We start from the raw sequence: 17,317 nt of genomic DNA, 5'->3' as shown, positions 1-17,317 counted from the left end.
CATCTTTTTCGGGGAACGCAAATTTGTTAACTCTGCATTTATTCAAAAACTTGACGCTGTATTCACTGTCAGAAGTAACTCCGGTAACAAGAGCTATAAAGTTCTTGGCCTTCTTTTTCCCTGTAACCTTCGCTATAACGTAGTCATTTTCTATTGCTGTCGTTCTATCTTCATTATCATCAATTTCAACACTTGGTTCAACTTCTCCACTCTCCACCACCTGAATCCTCGCCTGAATCTGAATACACATCTGCATAATGCAAGCGGCGATGAGCCACTCTCGAACCACCTGCAGTTGTTGGAGCTAAAATGGGTTAAGAAAAAAATGGGTACCAAAACAACATTAGGGTGTTTGTTGTAAAAAAGGATACTTGTAATACTTGTTCCAAACTCAGATTCAACATCGTAGTTTTGATAACCTGTAATTGGCCATTGTATGCTTCCCAATCCAAAATGAGGACAACAGATGCCTTCATGACAAACTAAACAGCTCAATTTTCTGGCTTCAATAACATCAGGTTTGTAATTAACCCAAGTTAGCTCTCTAATTGACATAGTGCCTTTAAAGACCTTTAAGTCGTCTGGTAAAAGTCCTTCAATAATAGGTATCCTTTCACTGTCTATTGTCAAACACTTTATTTCCTTGCAATTTTCTGTTAACTTTTCAACCAATGTCTTAAAATTGGGAATATCGGTGCCCATACTCACCAAATTATCCGCGGTTCTTTTTAGGCAGCCGCCCACACCATCTGGTGCACCCTTACCATGCCCAGGCTCACTGTAGATCCAGCGTAATTTTTAAATTTTTAAATTAGTCGTTAAAAATTTTGCCATGAGATAAAACATCTTTTTATTTTTATATTGCGTGGAAGGGCCATCAGATAGAAAAAACGCAGTTTTTATACTTGGTATGAGTTGAACCGCCTCTTTCATTACAGGCTCAAGGTGTGCGCATATTGCTGCTGGATCATGACGCATACTGTCTGAAAACGTACATAATGATATTGGCATGACAGTTCCAGGCTCGTCTTCATTGCGAACTCTATAATACATAACTACAGTATGCAAGGTGACTTGGGGCTTCGATCCTCCAAAATGTGCCGATTGAATTTCGTTAGTGTATTTGCAATTGTAGTTTTCGGATAAGTCAATATGAAAAAGTACTTCATTAAACGAAAGCGAGTTCTTTATATCGTCAACACATTTGTATTGATGTAAAATATTTCTTGTGTGAATCATAAAGGGCGTTAGGTTGCTTTTAATTTTGGCAAGCATTTCTTGTTTGGTACATTCAACCGATTCCTTTACAGTTTTTTGGCACAATTTCTTTTGTCCTTTGATCGTGATTTCAACTTTTTTGGTACACCATTTTTCGTATTTGACCTTCTCACCTTTTTCAAAGTCTAGAATTCGAACTGATTTATCACGGCAAACCTTGCAAGTTCGTTCCAAACAGTTCTCATTTCTTACATCACAACATAATTCTTTCAACAAAGCATGAGGATCTCTTGCTTCAATGATGTTAAGAACTTTTGCTCTTGATGTTACAAGGGCCATGTTGTCATGCAGTATACAAAGACACGTATCCCTCTGCCTAACACTAGGTTTTAGAACCCAAAATGGTCTAAATTGACAAAAACTTTGGTAACTGATTCTAATATTTGGATGTGTTTTTTTGAAATTACGGTATATATTTAGTATTGATCCATTCAAATACCGTTTTTGTTTTTTTATCCGTTTGAAGGTTTTAGTATCTTTTTTGCCTGGGCATAGACGACTAACTGCATCTTCTTGGAAAAAATCTTGCACAATTCTTTTAATCCTTTTAAAGTGGATTTTCGTTTTTCTGACATTTTAAAATAGTTATTTATATAACAAGGAGCGCGAAGTTCAATTTCGCGCATTGAGACTGAAGGTATTTTGACGAGGCGAAGCCGAGTTAAGATATCAGTCAAATGCGCGAAATAACTTCGCGCTAGCGTTATATACAATATTTTTTCTACAACTGAACCGATTGTTAATTAAATTTGGTGTTTAAGTTCAACTTTATCACGTGCGCGAAATACTTTTTTTCACTGTTGACGATTTCGCGCACGTTGTCAAGGGCAACCTTACTTATTAATTAACCGTTTAAAAATCTAGTACTTCGCGCTTCGAAATTCGTCAGAAAATGACAGGTTTTTTTGACAGTTGTAGAAAAATACCATTTTTTTGTAGTAGGCTTCTAGATGTTGATAGTCCCAATAAGGATTTAAAGCGATATTTTTTTATTAAATTACCTCCGACGTTAGTAATAAATGTTCTTTTCTCCTGAATAGTTTTCTTTTCTTGAAAATTAGCTTTTAACTGTTGTTGAATAGTTTCAGAAAACACTAATTGCCTCTTTACCTCAGGAGTAACTTGTTGTCCATTTAGCATATCATTAACTATTTTATTTGGTGTATTAGGTAATTTTCTTTTCAGTCTTTGTGCTTTTTTCTTATATTTTTCAACTCTCTTCTCAGTATAATAACTGTTATTAACGGTAGTGAGATTAACGGAAGTGAGACTATTGTTTAAATTTGCCGCCTTTTATGAACTGGTGGTTTCTCTAACAAAATCTAACTTACAAAGTTCACATTTCTCATTGCAATAAATAACTACCCATAAAGCAGTTAATGGAAATATATGTACTTACCTGTTTAATTAATATTAACAGGAGTGATAATTAAGCTTCACCACTTACAAATTATTTGTTAAAATAGCACAAAACTAGCTTAATTTAACCTCTAATCTAAAACCAACAGGGACGCACTCAACCTTTGCTATTCAAATGAATTAATGGCGATTTGAATTGCCGCCTAGCGCCATCTAACGAATTTATTTGCAATTTCTACATTGTATTAACGGAGGTGAGAAAGTTTTTCGGGACAGTGATTTTCAATTAATTTTTGGGAAATTTCGCTGGTCTAGGGAAGCACACACGGGTCCTTTTTTGAGTTTGTTATTATAGTATTATGGGAAAATATGCTTTTAACTGTTATATATACCTAGAAACTATATAATTGTCCTTTTAGTTTGGATTTCACTTCCTGGGACAGTTAACGGAGGTGAGATCTTACACACTGTTAATCTTTAAAAAAGTACCAAATTTTACAAAATAACAAATAAAACTAGCGAAATGGGAAATAAATGATTATATTTTACAAATCGCTTAAAAAAGTCCTTAAAATACCTAAAATTCTGAAAAAGTAACTCTGGGACGCTGGAATGACCCATAAAGTGTAGTTGACTAGAGGTTGAAGTTGAACCGGCGGTTGGTTAAACTTTTGCGTTGCACCACCTATAGTTAAACACCAACCGACGGTTGAACTACTGGTCGAGTCTAACCGATGGCGCAAGTATCGTTTAGGTTTTCAACCGACGGTTAATGAAAGCACTTCCAACCTTACTTCTGTTTTGTTATTTCATAATTCATAGTTTCATAAATAATATCATTGTTTATATATTAACAGTATTTATCTGGTGTTCCGTTTTTGTCATATTTAAATGTTGTTTATTTTTACGTACGTGTGTAATTGTTAAAGCATTTTAATTATCGTGTAGTTGGTTCAGTTTAGATTTTATTTTGTAAATTAGTAGATAGTTCTTCTAGCAAGCAAGGTAACTTGGCCTTGTGTAATAAAATAAGGTAAGCTTGTGCACTACATTCAAATCAATTCCAATTCACTAATGTTACATTTACAGATGTGTTCTCGCCCTAAGAGAATTACTTACAGCGATGCCGATGTACAAGGCGGCTCGTGATCTCTAAAGTTGGTGAATCACACATCATTTTTTAGTCTCCTACAACCCCACCCCTCCCGATGACCTCCCCCATACTTTTTTGTTTGAAAATTATGTTGAGAATCTAAAATTAAAAAAAACACACAATTTATAGAATGTATGTAATGTATGTAATCATAATCACTTCACTCGTAAGTAAATCAAAACTACGGAATTAATTTAATTAATCAAACGTTTCCGCGCCGCGTTCCAATTGCAATTGCAAGCCTACTTTACGCCGCCTTGCTTACGGGAATAGCATACACATTACACAGAATCACAGTATTCCGTTGATGCACCTGATACGTCATAGTCATAGGATATACGTGTCGTTACCATGACAACCCTCGTAAACAAGCGGTACGGAATGAATCACGGCAGTCAAGGCCGGTATTGTGCTTCTCTTCGAGTGAAAACTAACATCAGACGCACGCAGCTTAAGTATGTTGTGTTGGTTGCGCTCTATTCAGGGGCTTGTTTCGTATATTGGGCTTTGAATAAGTAAACATTTCTGTGCTAATAAATATTGCTTAAACAACATGAAAAAAATTAGATTTGAGGTGAATCAGTGATTCACTTGATTCATGCCACCAGCCGCCACTGATGTACAACGACTTGTTGAGTTAATATATAAATATAAAAGCATAGTCGAATGCAAGAAAACGGATGTAATGACTCTGTATAATTTGATTTTTTGCTTATGATACTAAAGTAACATTTTAGTATTAAACTCCATTCTTGTAGGATGCAGCTTGGGCAAAAATCACTGCTGAATTTAATTGTGCTGCTGTTGAGCAAAAAACTACTGATCAATTGCGCACGAAGTTAGACAACTTAAAAAAGGAGGCCAGGAAACACTTCGCGAAGGAAAAACAGGAACTAGGTATATAGGACAGGTGGTGGTGCTCCAGTCGTTATAAATATACGGGATGTAATAGAGAAATATATGAAAAAATTAAAGCTATTATAAATGTCTCAATTGAGGGAATTGCCCCCGCCATAGGTGATAGTGATGCATGTAAGTAAATAACAGTTCATTACGTATTAGTACATACATGTTTATAGATGTTAGCGATATTGTACAAACTTCAACCACGATTTCAACCAATTCACTACAAGAATTTCAAGAGGATGTTTCAGAAGTGTTTATGGTGGAGCAAGAGACGGAATCACCTGAAACAGCACCTCTTCCTATCGATGTACAGCAAGAAAAATCAACGATAGACGATAGGTTGAGTTGGAGCAGTCATGTCGACCATGTTATACAGAAATTGTCAAAGTCACTCTTTGTACTAAGGAATCTTAAACGATCAATCAGTGCAGATACTTTAAAATCCTGCTACTTCGCACTATTTCACTCCCATCTGCAATATGGTGTTATGTTGTGGGGTAATTCATCTAAAGCATATAGTTTTTATTCTTAAAAAAAAAGTAATTCGCATGATGGTAGGTGCTGAAATATCGTGCTCACTGTCAACCCTACTTTAAGCAATTGCGCATTATGCCATTACCATCCATATTCATTTTCGTGACACTATTGGAAATTCATAAAAATAAAGCTAATTTTGTTACAAACGACCTTGCTCACTCTTACAATACCCGTGGAGCAAAAAATATTAGGACACCATATTGCAGATTAGAGATATCAAAAAAAATAGTCTACGTGTAGTTTTACAATATTCTTCCCGAATCTACAAAAGCGCTTAACTACATTAATTTTAAAAAGAATGTTAAGAAGCACATGCTTGAACATTGTTTCTACTCCGTGCGCGAATATTTAAACACTAAGATGACTTTTGTTCCTAGATGTTAGATGTTTTACGTTTAGTTAGTCACATATTATATTGTTTGGTCCATCGGTAATTTTATTGTGTATTTTATATTATGTTTGTATGTAGAACTGGACGTGTCGTAAACCAGATGGTATAGCATGACGAATAAATATTATTATTATTATTATTATTAACAATAAAAAATGATGATGGTTCCACCACAATTGAATGTGGAGAGTTCGGAGGTAATAGTTTTAAGTGGTTATTGCACAGTATCACACGTTATACATTACAGATTGTGTAGTGTATCGGAAGTGGCAACACTGCCGATAAATGATAGAGACACACAAAAACTGCGCTTCGTGAACCACTATGCATGTTGAACCAGTGTCGAGCATGTATCACGTTTTCATTTTTGTATTTTGTAATAAATGTGTTAGTAGCACAAGGTTTTCATGATTCTTTTATTATGCAAGGTGCAGACATAACATTGGCGACGAGGTGTTTAATGGTTTAATTGGAAAGGTATTTTTTATAAAGGAACACGTGTTCGGTTCCATTCCATTTGATTGAAGCAGAAGCTTAACCTTGCATCATGGCGGTGTATGGAAAAGTACCAGACTTCCAGCCGGGGTCGGATTTTATCATATTCAAAGAAAGACTAGAACAATATTTTGTGGCAAATTCTATCGATGAAGGAAAGAAGGTAGCAATTTTGATCACAGCTTTAAGCACTACTGTGTATACAACCTTGAGGGGTTTGTGCGATCCGGATCTTCCCAACAAGAAGTCGTATGAAGACCTTTGTAAACTTTTAGGGATGCAATATTCAAGGCACATTTCAATATTCAATGAACGTATTTTGTTTTACCAAGCAGTACAGAAGTCTACAGAAAGTGTTTCGGAGTGGTACGCAAGAACAAAAAAATTGGCAATAAACTGCAACTTTGGGAGTAATTTGGAGGCGATTTTAAAAGACAAATTTGTTACTGGCTTATTAAAAGGTAAAATTTTATATAGACTCTGTGAAGAGGATCCTGATAAGAAATCTTTGGAAGAAGTTTTAAACTTGGCAGTGAAGAAAGAGGCTTCATTGAAGTTGAGCTCGGTTAAAGTTAAAGAGGAGGAGGTCTATAGCACTAACGTTAAACGACCAGGACATACTAAACCGGGTACATCAAAGAACGACGGGGTGAAAGGCAAAGAGGAGACGAAGAATCAGGTATTTAAATGTTTTGCGTGTGGAAAGGGCAACCACAATTTTTCATCTTGTACTTATAAGTCTTATAAATGTAAGGTTTGTAACAGAGTAGGACATTTGGCGGTAGTATGTAGAAGTAACAAACAGAATTTTATAAGCGAAGAAGTGCAAACTTCTGATTCAAGTAGTCAGTCTGATAGCGGTTTATTTTATGTGCAGGACAGAGAAATTGTAACAAAAAATTTTAAAGTTAAGGCGGAAATAGAGGACATTTCTTTAACGATGGATGTAGACACAGGTTCAGCAATATCGGCTGTTTCCTATAATACTTATAATAGTATATTAAGATACAAGTGTATAATCAAGTCTTTAAAGCACGCGCAACGAGTTTAAGGGCACGACGCAAAGCGGAGTGCTTTTAACGTTGCAAGTGCTTTAAAGACCAATTATACACGTGTATCTTATAGTATTTTTTATTATACCTGCAGTATAATTTAAAAATAGGAAATACAATGAAGTCATATTGACGTTATACTCGAATACATGTCTAATTAAGTGGGCTGGGTGTTCGTAATTTCACGATTGCCATGGAAATGTCACTTGACGTTTGCCTATAAAAACCATCGTCTTTGTGAATTAAACGATTTCCGTTGAAAAAGATAATACACCGTCCATTAAATCAATTGTTGTAAAATCTAATCAAACGTTGGTAGGTGTAAAATCCAACTCCAGTAAAGCCTATTATAAAGAATATGAAAAGTTGTTTCCATGGATGAATAGGAAGTTACTTACGCATACATTCTTAAATGCATCCATAATGCTGGCATATATGAAGGAAATGTCAAAGGTATTTAAATCTTTTATATTTTGGTGCATTCATTCAAAACTTTAAAGCAATGCTGCGATTAAAAAGTGGAACAGATTTGGAAGCATACCCTAAATTACGCGCGTTTGTGAAAGCTTCAACCAAAGGATAGGTACAAAAGCCAAAGAAATGTTCTGCATTTACAGAAAGCGACCTAAGAGGATTTTTTATTTCATCCAGATGACAGTTTCAAAAGTCATACTTGAAGTATCGTTACTTAGCAACTTTAAAGCACGTGTGTTTTAAAGACCCTTTTTCGCACGCATTTGAGTGTTTAAAACGGAGATTGTGATTCAGGTATAATAAATAGTTATTTATATAACAAGAGCGCGAAGTTCAATTTCGCGCATTGAGACTGAAGGTATTTTGACGAGGCGAAGCCGAGTTAAAATATCAGTCAAATGCGCGAAATAACTTCGCGCTAGCGTTATATACAATATTTTTTCTACAACTGAACCGATTGTTAATTAAATTTGCTGTTTAAGTTCAACTTTGTCCCGTGCGCGAAATACTTTTTTTCACTGTTGACGATTTCGCGCACGTTGTCAAGAGCAACCTTACTTATTAATTAACCGATTAAAAATCTAGTACTTCGCGTTTCGAAATCCGTCAGAAAATGACAGGTTTTTTTGACAGTTGTAGAAAAAAATAATTTTTTAAATATTGAGTTACAAGACTGCAATGTTTTGTTTAAGGCATATAATGGTGAAGAGATTAAACCGTTAGGATTTATTCTTGTTAAAATTAAAATTAATGATTTCGAAAGAGAGGGCAAGTTATTTGTAATAGTAGGTGGGGGCCCTCCCTTAATGGGGCGAGATTTATTAAATGCTTTTAAATTTAGAATAACTAACTTGAATTGTATTTCATCCGGCATAAGTGATGTTGAAGATTTAATAAGGGATTTTGCAGATTTATTTAAGGACGAGTTAGGGTTGTATAAGTTTAGTAAAGTTAAGTTAAATGTTGTAGTAGGGGCTAATCCTAAATTTCTTAAACCACGGGTTTTGCCTATTGCATATAAGGATTTAGTTGAAAAGGAGGCAGACCGATTAGAAAAGGATAATGTAATAACTTTGATTGATAATTCGGAATGGGGTACTCCTTTGGTGCCTGTTTTTAAAAGTGATGGGTCATTGCGATTATGTGCAGATTATAAATTAACGATAAATAAGTTTTTAGAGGATGTTAAGTATCCTTTACCTCGTATTGAGGAACTTTTCAGTAAATTAGCAAATGGCAAAAAGTTTTCGAAACTTGATTTAAAGCATGCGTATAATCAACTAGAACTAGATGAGAGTACTCAGGTTTTATTATCTTGGAGCACCCATAAGGGAATTTTTAAAATGAATAGATTACCGTTTGGAACAAAACCAGCTTGCGCAATTTTTCAGCAGATCATTGAAAAGACGTTGCAGGGTTGTAAGGGCTGTGTAGTTTTTCTTGATGATATAGTAGTGACAGGTGCAGATGACACAGAGCATTTAGAAAATTTAAGAGAAGTTTTCCAAAAATTATTACAAGCAGGGTTTAAATTGAGACAAAATGTAAATTTTTTCAAGATCAGATCAAGTATCTGGGTTACATTATTTGTAAAGAAGGCCTGAAAAAGGATCTTTCAAAAGTTAAAGCAATTTTAGATTGCCCTACTCCAGAGAATGTTTCTCAGGTTAAATCTTTTTTGGGTATGTTAAATTATTATTGCAAATTTATACAAAATATTACTGAGTTGTTGCACCCATTATATAACCTTTTGAGAAAAGATGTGGATTTTGTTTGGAATAAGAGTTGTGAGGAGTCTTTTTTGAAAGCAAAAGAAATAATAACGTCAGATAATGTATTAGTACATTTCGATCCAAATTTACCTATTAAACTTTCTTGTGATGCAAGTGCATATGGCGTAGGGGGAGTTTTGTCACATGTAATGGCAGATGGAAGCGAAAAACCAATATGTTTCATATCCAGAACTTTAAATTCAGCAGAGAAAAATTATTCAATGTTGGATAAAGAGAGTTTAGCTATTTATTATTGTGTTAGGAAATGTGCACACTATTTAATAGGACACAGGTTTTTATTATGCACAGATCACAAACCGTTGATTTATTTATTTGGTGATAAACGAGGCATTCCACAAATTGCAGCAGGGCGTATGCAAAGGTGGGCGGTATATTTAAATGGATTTGATTTTGAAATAAAGTATGTAGAAGGAAAATTAAATTATAGTGTAGACTGTATGTCTCGCTTACCCTTAAAAAAATGTAAGGAAAATAAAATTATTAGGAAACAACACTCATTTCTAAATTTTGTTATGGAAAATGATAGTCTACCAATAGTAGTTGAAGATGTTAGAATAGAAACTCAAAAAGATGCAGAATTTCGTCAATTATACAAATATATACTGAACGGTTGGCCAGAAAATTCAAAAAATTTTCCTTATTATAATAGAAGGTTAGAGCTAACTATTGAAAATGGTATTATTATGTTGGGTCATAGGGTGGTTATTCCACTAAAGTTTAGGATTCAACTTTTGGATGAGCTACACATGACACACGCTGGAATAGTAAAAATGAAAAGTAAAGCAAGGTCAATTTTTTGGTGGAATTCTATAGATAGGGACATAGAAAAAATCGTACAGAATTGTAGTTCTTGTAGTTTAGAGAGACCCAACCCTAGAAAGGCGGCGGTTATTCCTTATTTAGAATCTTCAAAACCGTTTGAAAGAGTCCATATTGATTTTTTTGGGCCATTTCAAAATAAAATGTTTCTAGTGCTAGTAGATTCATATAGTAAGTGGCCAGAAGTATGTATTCTTTCAAATACAAGAGTAGAGACTACAATTGAGGTTTTACGAAGTATATTTGCTAGGTGGGGATTACCGAGACTGATAATCTCTGATAATGGACCCCAGTTTACTGCGTTAATGTTTAAACATTTCTGTAAAGTCAATGGTATTAAGCACACTCTAACAGCACCTTACCATCCTGCGACGAATGGTGCTGCTGAAAACGCAGTGAAATCAATTAAAAAGGGTATTAAGAAAGCATTAAATGATCCTAGAAACCTGAATACTTCATTAAACACAATTTTAGCACGTTATTTGTTGGAATATCGCACGACACCACATTGCACGACTGGAGAAACTCCATCCTACAAAATGTTGAATAGAAATATTTTCACTAGACACCATTTGCTTCAACAGGAGAATAGTACTCTAACTAGGTTAAGTAAAGCTGTAAATAGAGGTAGGGACGAAACATTTAAAGAGGGTGATAGAGTATATGTTAAAGACTATAGGGGTGAAAAGGAAACATGGGTTAAGGCTAGAATTGAAAAAGTGATAGGACCTAGATCTTATTGGTGTAACGTAGAACAATTAGGAGTACTGTGGAAACGTCATCTAGATCAAATGTTTAAGTGTAAAAATGTGAGTGGTAGTGATATTCGTAGTGATAGAAAAGGTGGTCACGAACTTTTAGATAAGGAGAAAAATTGTAACAATCATTATAATACTTCAAACTGTATGATTCTCATGAATCACCTAATCAAATTGTAAATGGAGCGGTTAATGAAAATGTACATCCAATAGAATCTTCAAGGCCGAAAATAAATATTCGGAAACCAATTAGACTAGATTTGTAATGATTTGTAACTACATTAAGGGGAGAGTGGTGTAGTGTATCGGAAGTGGCAACACTGCCGATAAATGATAGAGACACACAAAAACTGCGCTTCGTGAACCACTATGCATGTTGAACCGTTTATTGTCTTCACTTGTAGGCATTTCAATGTATACTTGTGCCAATGAACAAATTGCATTTGTCACGCTTTTGACAATTCTACTGGCTGTCGATTTCTCAACACCACTAAAGTCTCCAGCTGTAATTAGCATACTTCCAGTGGCATAAAATCGAAGGGTTAAAGCAATTGATTCATCGGTGAAACTGCTCTGTTTCTATAATTTGGGATTATAGGTATTAGTTACATTATTGAAAATACAATTGTCATTTACCTCTTGAGTTTTCCGTACAAATTGGCCTTCAATAAGAGTTAGCAAAAACGAAACAGTTGGTTTTTGCAAACGAAACCTCATAAAAAATTCATTATCAGACCACTTCGTAAAGTTTTCAGGTCGACTTCGAAAAGTACGGGGACGTCTTACACGACGAATCAACTCTACCATCACATCCTCGTCGGAATCGGAGGAGCTATTACTGTGTAGATCACCATACAGAGCAGGAACGTTCGAATCCGAAGAGTCTCCCAACATTTTTTTGGTAATAAGTAATATCAATTAACACACAACTTCTTAATACAAGAATAACATAATAACAAAACTAAATAGTAAACGTAATCCACAAAGAAAATTGAATTTTCAATAAAGGTAAATACACAATAATTTGCTACGAAAATTTAAATAAACAGCGATTTGATTGGTTGTAGCACGAGCAATGTTAATACCAACTTAAAAAAAAAAATTTTAACCGACGGTTGGTCAACCCACAGCGTAGAACTCGTTATACAACGTAATGTTAGTTGAACTATCGATTGAGTCTCAACCGACGGTTCACCAACCGACAGTTAACGTACACTTTTATACAACTGGCCCTTAGGTAGCTATACTCGTTAGACAAATGAATACTGAAATCAAAGGAGATATGAATTATAGTTTTTGACACAATTATAATAAATCAACGTTTTCACGAAAATCACCACTATTGTAAAACGTTCTTTAACGCCATTCATTTGTTTAAGGCACTTTAGAATGGAAAAAATTTTCGCGAATACCTTTCACGTGTATTATGGGTACGGTCGGAAATTTACTTCAAAAAGTATCAGTAATTAAAGTAATGCAATCGCAGTAAAGCGGTTATTTATTAAATTTTACTCAAAATACTGAAGATGCTGTAATAATTTTCGACCGCTTGTTTTGCAATTATATGCTTTTGACAACTGATACCTACTTAACCTCAATTATTCTCTATTGTGTATATTGCCTTATTGCCACAATGGATTCTGAAAGTATAGTTCCTTTAATTGTTAATAATATTTTGAGTATTTTGGACGATTCAAGTTCTGATGATGATGAATTTCTAGTATTAACACATTTGATGAATGTGAGTGATTCCACTCGTTTAACGAGAATTGAACATTATGTGGAAAATGTGGTTCATTTATATTCAGATGATCAATTCCAATCACATTTTAGGTAGGTATGGAGTTATATAGTTAGTTCAAACTGTGTGTTACAAGGGTTCTGGGGTTTCAAATCCCAAGTAAGCCTCTGGTACAGCACGGCTGTCTGTGTTTGTATAGTGGGTCGTTGTTAGCCTACTATACAATAAGAATAAGGTCAATTAAAGTATTAAGTCACTAATTGTAATATTTGTAGAATGCAACGAAAAACATTTGACTTTATTTTGTCTTTAATTGGACCAAAAATTAGTGAAAACGTGGTAAAACCTGGACGACCAAGTGTATCCCCAGAAACACAATTGCTGCTTACGTTGTGGATTCTTGGAACACCTGATTCCTATAGGTGGGTCTACAGTTTCTACTTTTATCTACCTATTTTCAATGACCTTTTAATAGATCTGTATCGGATCGTTTTAATGTCGGAAAAGCAACTGCCGTTATCTCCGTAAGAAGAGTAGTAAAAGCGTTGTATGATCATGTACATACATTTATAAAATGGCCAATAGCAGATGAAATGGAAACAAGTATAAGAGTATTTCGAGCTGTAAAAGGCTTTCCAAATGTTATAGGTGCAATTGATGGCACCCATATTAGCATAACTGCTCCTAAGAATAATGCAGAAGCTTATGTGAATCGAAAAGGGTATCATTCAATGCAATTACAGGTAGGTAGTTATTTTCTGCAGGTACATGCTTGTGTAGTTAGCTGTTAGCTTACTACTTTTATTGTAGGCCGTCTGTAACGAAAATGGAATGTTTATTCATTGTTTCACTGGATATCCGGGAGCTGTCCATGATCAGCGAGTATTCCAAAACTCGGATTTACCAGAATTTTTTAGAAATGACACACAATTTCCAGATGATGTACACATTTTGGGAGACGCAGCATATAAGTTGCATAAGCATCTTATGGTACCATTTAAAGACAATGGTCATTTAACAGACATACAAAAAAATTTTAACATGTGTCACTCATCTACAAGAATGGCAATCGAAAGGGCATTTGGACTTCTCAAAGGCAGAATGCGGAGATTGTTAGATACTCTACCAATGACACGAGAAGATCTTATACCAAAGTACATCATAACGTGTTGCATTCTTCACAATATCTGCCTTTTAAAACAAGACCAATTTCAACCATTAGCTGTAGCTATTTCAAATAATGCAAGTGCTGTGGAAATACTGGCAACACGAGAACCGGATGGTGGAGGAAGAGATGTAGCCATAAGAAAACGGGATGTAATCGCTGCTGAATTACCTATGCAAATTGGTGCATGATTTTTACAAATAACGAGGATACGAATGAAAATAAATTTATTATACATTAATAAAAATAATTAGGTATTAGTATCATTACTTTTTCGAAATGTTATCAACAAGTGTGCGTAATAAACTTAATGCTTCTGTACTTTTCTCCATTCTTTCTTTATGATGCTTTTCTTTATCTTCTCGCAACTTGTTTAAAATGTCCACCAATTTTCTATTCTCTACAAAGCGAAATAAAAAATAAAACATTTAAATTTATGAGTTCATACTTTTTGGTGATTGTTTTTTCTTCCCCTCCGTTTTTGGTGAATTTTTGTTCGCTATTGCACATGTTGCTGAGGTAGAAGGTGTAATTGATGTACTGGTAGAGCTACTACTGGCAGCACTATTTACGCTCGCACTACTACTACTGGCTAAAGAAACTGGTACTAACCATGGTTGAGAAGAAAATATTTCATCCATTGCCTAATTATAATACCATAAATATTTATGTGTATCCATACAAAATACTTATTTCCAAATACGGCCAATCTTTTCTATCATTTCCCGATACTTTATTATGGTCCTTGACCTTTTTATATTGCCTTTTCAAAGTTGCAAGTTTTGTCTTACACTGACTGGCAGTGTACGTATAACCATGTTTAGCCATTAATTCGGCAATACTATTCCAAAAAGCTTTTTGTTTCACCTTCCCCTTCACTAATACATCCTGTTTTTCTCCATACAGGTTTAACAACAAAGTTACTCCTTCAAAGGACCAACGGCATAAATCTAAGTACAAATCTTGTTATAAATATTTCACTTATCAGTGTACTTACCATCAGTATCGTATCCGCTTTGTGGCGAAGTTGGTTCTGTGTAACCTTCAGTGGGATTATCATGCACAGCAGCCTCGACATCAGCAGCTGAATCCGTGTGATCTTCCGTGGCATTATTGTGCATTCCATTAATTACAGCATGTTGCAATAAAGTAGATGCAAATGCCATGTCTACAAGTTAGAGAAATATTAGTAAGTCAAAGTAACATAATTATTGTATATATAATTGATATGAATACATAACAATTGTAGGTAATTATGCATCTTTTTTGGTTTACATACTAACATACCTTGTGTTGCCCTTGCATGATCTTCAACACTCAGCATTAGTTTATATTGTTTTTTGTGTTCGACGTACACTAAAACTAATTCTCGCGTCTCCATGTCCATATTTCAGAAAAATTCACACTATTTTACTTTCACAAAAATATAACCTCAAAACGTGTTTACATTTACTTCGTTTACACCAGTAGTGGAGTGCTCGTTGCAAAGGAAGTCGTCTAGAAATGACTTCCGTGGGGGTTTTGGTGTCACAAGCTGAAATTCACAAAAAATGAAAGGTCATCATATACTGATTCTAAATGTCAAGGCCGTCCAAAATCGGTCCATGCATTAGGGCACAAAACGCGAAAAACGAGTTAAGCACATGTACGGAAAGACGAAAAAATAACGAATTTTTTGTATATAAATCAAAATTTTCTTTGTACAGTGAAAGTAATAATAAATTATCAAACGTTTCCAATTACATTGGGTCTTACGGAAGAATTAAACTTCAAACGCGATTATCTCAGTTCGATATCCCTAAAAATTTGACAAATTTTGAGCAACTTTTGCGTTTACATCGTATTATTTAATAAACGGAAGCCTATATCAAAAAGTTTTACTCTTAAAAAAAGTTTCGCTTATCGTTTATCTTTACATTGCACTGATTATAATTTTATGTGCAATAGTAACCAAAATATGTAATTAAAAGTAAAACAACGAACTTTTTACTCACTTACAAACGAAGCGCTTTCGCTCCGGTGAATGCAATCCATCTCTACATTTCCCGTAGCTCCATTTCGCTCTTACTCATAGGTACGTTCTCGACACGGGTATACAAAAGCTTTGCCAATATAATTGATACAGATAATTATTAATTACATAAATCAATGAATGTGAAACTCAAAAAGAGACCAATCCATAATTTTAAGAAACATAAAAAAAATTGTAGATACAGAACATCGCCTTATACTTACAACCCCAGGTAACTTTTTAAATGTGTCATACTAGATGTGATGTCAGTAGCACGGGGATTCTGAATGCTCAGGTGACGAAAAGGTTGTAAATAATTGGAATCAAATTTTTTCTATTTGTCATTTCTTAAAGCACTTACCTAGGAAAAGAAATCACATTAGTGTTACGTGTTAGTTTAGGGTATTATTGTTTTGTTATTAAGTGCATATCATTTAGTATGACACATTTAAAAAGTTACCTGGGGTTGTAAGTATAAGGCGATGTTCTGTATCTACAATTTTTTTTATGTTTCTTAAAATTATGGTTTGGTCTCTTTTTGAGTTTCACATTCATTGATTTATGTAATTAATAATTATCTGTATCAATTATATTGGCAAAGCTTTGGTATACCCGTGTCGAGAACGTACCTATGAGTAAGAGCGAAATGGAGCTACGGGAAATGTAGAGATGGATTGTATTCACCGGAGCGAAAGCGCTTCGTTTGTAAGTGAGTAAAAAGTTCGTTGTTTTACTTTTAATTACATATTTTGGTTACTATTGCACATAAAATTATAATGTGCAATGTAAAGATAAACGATAAGCGAAACTTTTTTTAAGAGTAAAACTTTTTGATATAGGCTTCCGTTTATTAAATAATACGATGTAAACGCAAAAGTTGCAAAATTTGTCAAATTTTTAGGGATATCGAACTGAGATAATCGCGTTTGAAGTTTAATTCTTCCGTAAGACCCAATGTAATTGGAAACGTTTGATAATTTATTATTACTTTCACTGTACAAAGAAAATTTTGATTTATATACGAAAAAATTCGTTATTTTTTCGTCTTTCCGTACATGTGCTTAACTCGTTTTTCGCGTTTTGTGCCCTAATGCATGGACCGATTTTGGACGGCCTTGACATTTAGAATCAGTATATGATGACCTTTCATTTTTTGTGAATTTCAGCTTGTGACACCAAAACCCCCACGGAAGTCATAATTTCTGCCACCGAGCACTCTACTACAGGTATTTTTCAGAAGTAAAGTGAGTAAACTGGAGTAAATCTCGCGCATGCGTGCATTCAAGTAGGATGTTATTTTCAGTAATATAGCAGTAAATTTATAACCGCAGATTTGTGTATTTTTAGTAAATGTAGCACTTGAAGTAAATTTCCGACCGTACCCT

General features: G+C 34.5%; 2 protein-coding genes and 1 long non-coding RNA gene across 4 annotated transcripts; 2 read left to right on the top strand and 1 right to left on the bottom strand.

Annotated features, from left to right (window-relative positions):
* The first annotated feature begins 4,406 nt into the window (after positions 1 to 4,406).
* Positions 4,407 to 5,611, top strand: LOC116158857. The gene is made up of 3 exons (XR_004142843.1): positions 4,407 to 4,472; positions 4,528 to 4,822; positions 4,870 to 5,611. It is a non-coding gene; the product is annotated as an uncharacterized LOC116158857 (long non-coding RNA).
* A 6,840-nt stretch (positions 5,612 to 12,451) lies between these two features.
* On the top strand, positions 12,452 to 14,242 carry LOC116159605 (putative nuclease HARBI1). Of its 2 annotated transcripts, none has more exons than XM_031472629.1 (4): positions 12,452 to 12,848; positions 13,032 to 13,178; positions 13,232 to 13,499; positions 13,567 to 14,242. In XM_031472629.1, exons 1-4 carry the CDS (start codon positions 12,580 to 12,582, stop codon positions 14,110 to 14,112), a joined length of 1,230 nt encoding a protein of 409 aa, XP_031328489.1. In that variant the 5' UTR covers positions 12,452 to 12,579; the 3' UTR covers positions 14,113 to 14,242. The 2 variants fall into 2 exon arrangements, with proteins under 2 accessions (XP_031328489.1, XP_031328488.1); XM_031472628.1 differs by having other exon boundaries at positions 13,232 to 13,520.
* Positions 14,131 to 14,973, bottom strand: LOC116159607. Its single transcript, XM_031472630.1, has 4 exons — positions 14,919 to 14,973; positions 14,615 to 14,871; positions 14,370 to 14,565; positions 14,131 to 14,321 (listed from the first exon to the last, which is right to left on the bottom strand). Exons 2-4 carry the CDS (start codon positions 14,747 to 14,749, stop codon positions 14,188 to 14,190), a joined length of 465 nt encoding a protein of 154 aa, XP_031328490.1. The 5' UTR covers positions 14,750 to 14,871; positions 14,919 to 14,973; the 3' UTR covers positions 14,131 to 14,187.
* Positions 14,974 to 17,317: the final 2,344 nt, after the last annotated feature.

Source organism: Photinus pyralis, unplaced genomic scaffold (genome assembly GCF_008802855.1).
Source record: "Photinus pyralis isolate 1611_PpyrPB1 unplaced genomic scaffold, Ppyr1.3 Ppyr1.4_LG1, whole genome shotgun sequence".
NCBI lineage: Eukaryota > Metazoa > Arthropoda > Insecta > Coleoptera > Lampyridae > Photinus > Photinus pyralis.
Note: the sequence above shows the minus strand (reverse complement) of the source record. Positions and strands in the feature narration are given on the sequence as shown.

Coding starts and splice junctions, on each gene's coding strand:
- LOC116159607 (XM_031472630.1), bottom strand. CDS start 14,749: ATGGCTAAACATGGTTATACGTACACTGCCAGTCAGTGTAAGACAAAA. Junction 14,566..14,614: donor AAGATTGGCCGTATTTGGAA/ATAAGTATTTTG, acceptor TATTATAATTAG/GCAATGGATGAAATATTTTC. Junction 14,322..14,369: donor GAAAAAACAATCACCAAAAA/GTATGAACTCAT, acceptor TTCGCTTTGTAG/AGAATAGAAAATTGGTGGAC.
- LOC116159605 (XM_031472628.1), top strand. CDS start 12,580: ATGCTTTTGACAACTGATACCTACTTAACCTCAATTATTCTCTATTGT. Junction 13,179..13,231: donor GGAACACCTGATTCCTATAG/GTGGGTCTACAG, acceptor ACCTTTTAATAG/ATCTGTATCGGATCGTTTTA. Junction 13,521..13,566: donor TAGGTAGTTATTTTCTGCAG/GTACATGCTTGT, acceptor CTTTTATTGTAG/GCCGTCTGTAACGAAAATGG.